The sequence below is a fragment of the Eurypyga helias genome, unplaced genomic scaffold (assembly GCF_000690775.1).
Source record: "Eurypyga helias isolate BGI_N326 unplaced genomic scaffold, ASM69077v1 scaffold29617, whole genome shotgun sequence".
Taxonomy (NCBI): Eukaryota; Metazoa; Chordata; class Aves; order Eurypygiformes; family Eurypygidae; genus Eurypyga; species Eurypyga helias.
Genome location: NW_010261681.1, coordinates 18,640 through 19,302, shown reverse-complemented (window position 1 = coordinate 19,302; position 663 = coordinate 18,640). Strand labels below are relative to the sequence as shown.

The 663-nt window shown below is 65.2% G+C and overlaps 1 protein-coding gene across 1 annotated transcript in view; it reads right to left on the bottom strand.

Moving 5' to 3' along the window:
* The window catches only part of LOC104512472 (ATP-binding cassette sub-family A member 2-like), a gene marked incomplete at both ends in the record, with an annotated part of 19,843 nt that overhangs the window by 1,133 nt on the left and 18,047 nt on the right, over positions 1 to 663 (bottom strand). Inside the window, 2 exon segments of the mRNA XM_010155458.1 lie at positions 170 to 273; positions 504 to 638. Coding sequence (XP_010153760.1) covers positions 170 to 273; positions 504 to 638 — 239 coding nt within the window.

Sequence of the window (663 nt, the reverse complement as noted above, 5' to 3'; positions counted from 1 at the left end):
CCCCACCACCAGGGATGGGACAAGGCAACAGAAGGTGTTCCCGAGTTCCCTCTGCTCCCCACGCCCCCGCTGAATGCCATCTCCCAGGGACCAAAGAGCCCCCTCCCACCCACGCAGCACCCAGGTGCCCAGAGGCATTGCGTGGGCACAGCCAGAAGCCCCCCTGGACCTGTGGGATGTGAGCACCACGGAGCGACCCGTTTTGATGACATCCAGGATGAGGTTCCAGAGGAAACGCCGTGCCTTGGGGTCCATCCCTGTGGTGGGCTCATCCTGCGGGACAGACAGCACCCTCAGACACACCTGCCCCTGGGGGGACCCTGCCGCCCCCTTCTGGTCCTGAGCCTGGCTCAGGACAGCACCCCACACCCCAGCACACTCGTGGCAGAGCTGGGGACAAGCAGCTCCCCCACAGTTATTTCTCCACTCGAGCCCAGCACCAGGCCCAGGGACAGGGAGGGTGGGGGGATCCTGCAGGCAGAGTACGGGCGCCCGGGGCGCACCAGGAAGATGAAGGCCGGGTATCCAATCAGCGCGATGGCCGTGGACAGCTTCCTCTTGTTGCCTCCGCTGTAGGTGCTGGCAGGCTTGTTGGGATACTTGGTCAGCTCCAGCTTCTTTAGTGCCCACTTGACCCCCTGCAAAGGACGGGGGGGGGCGCGC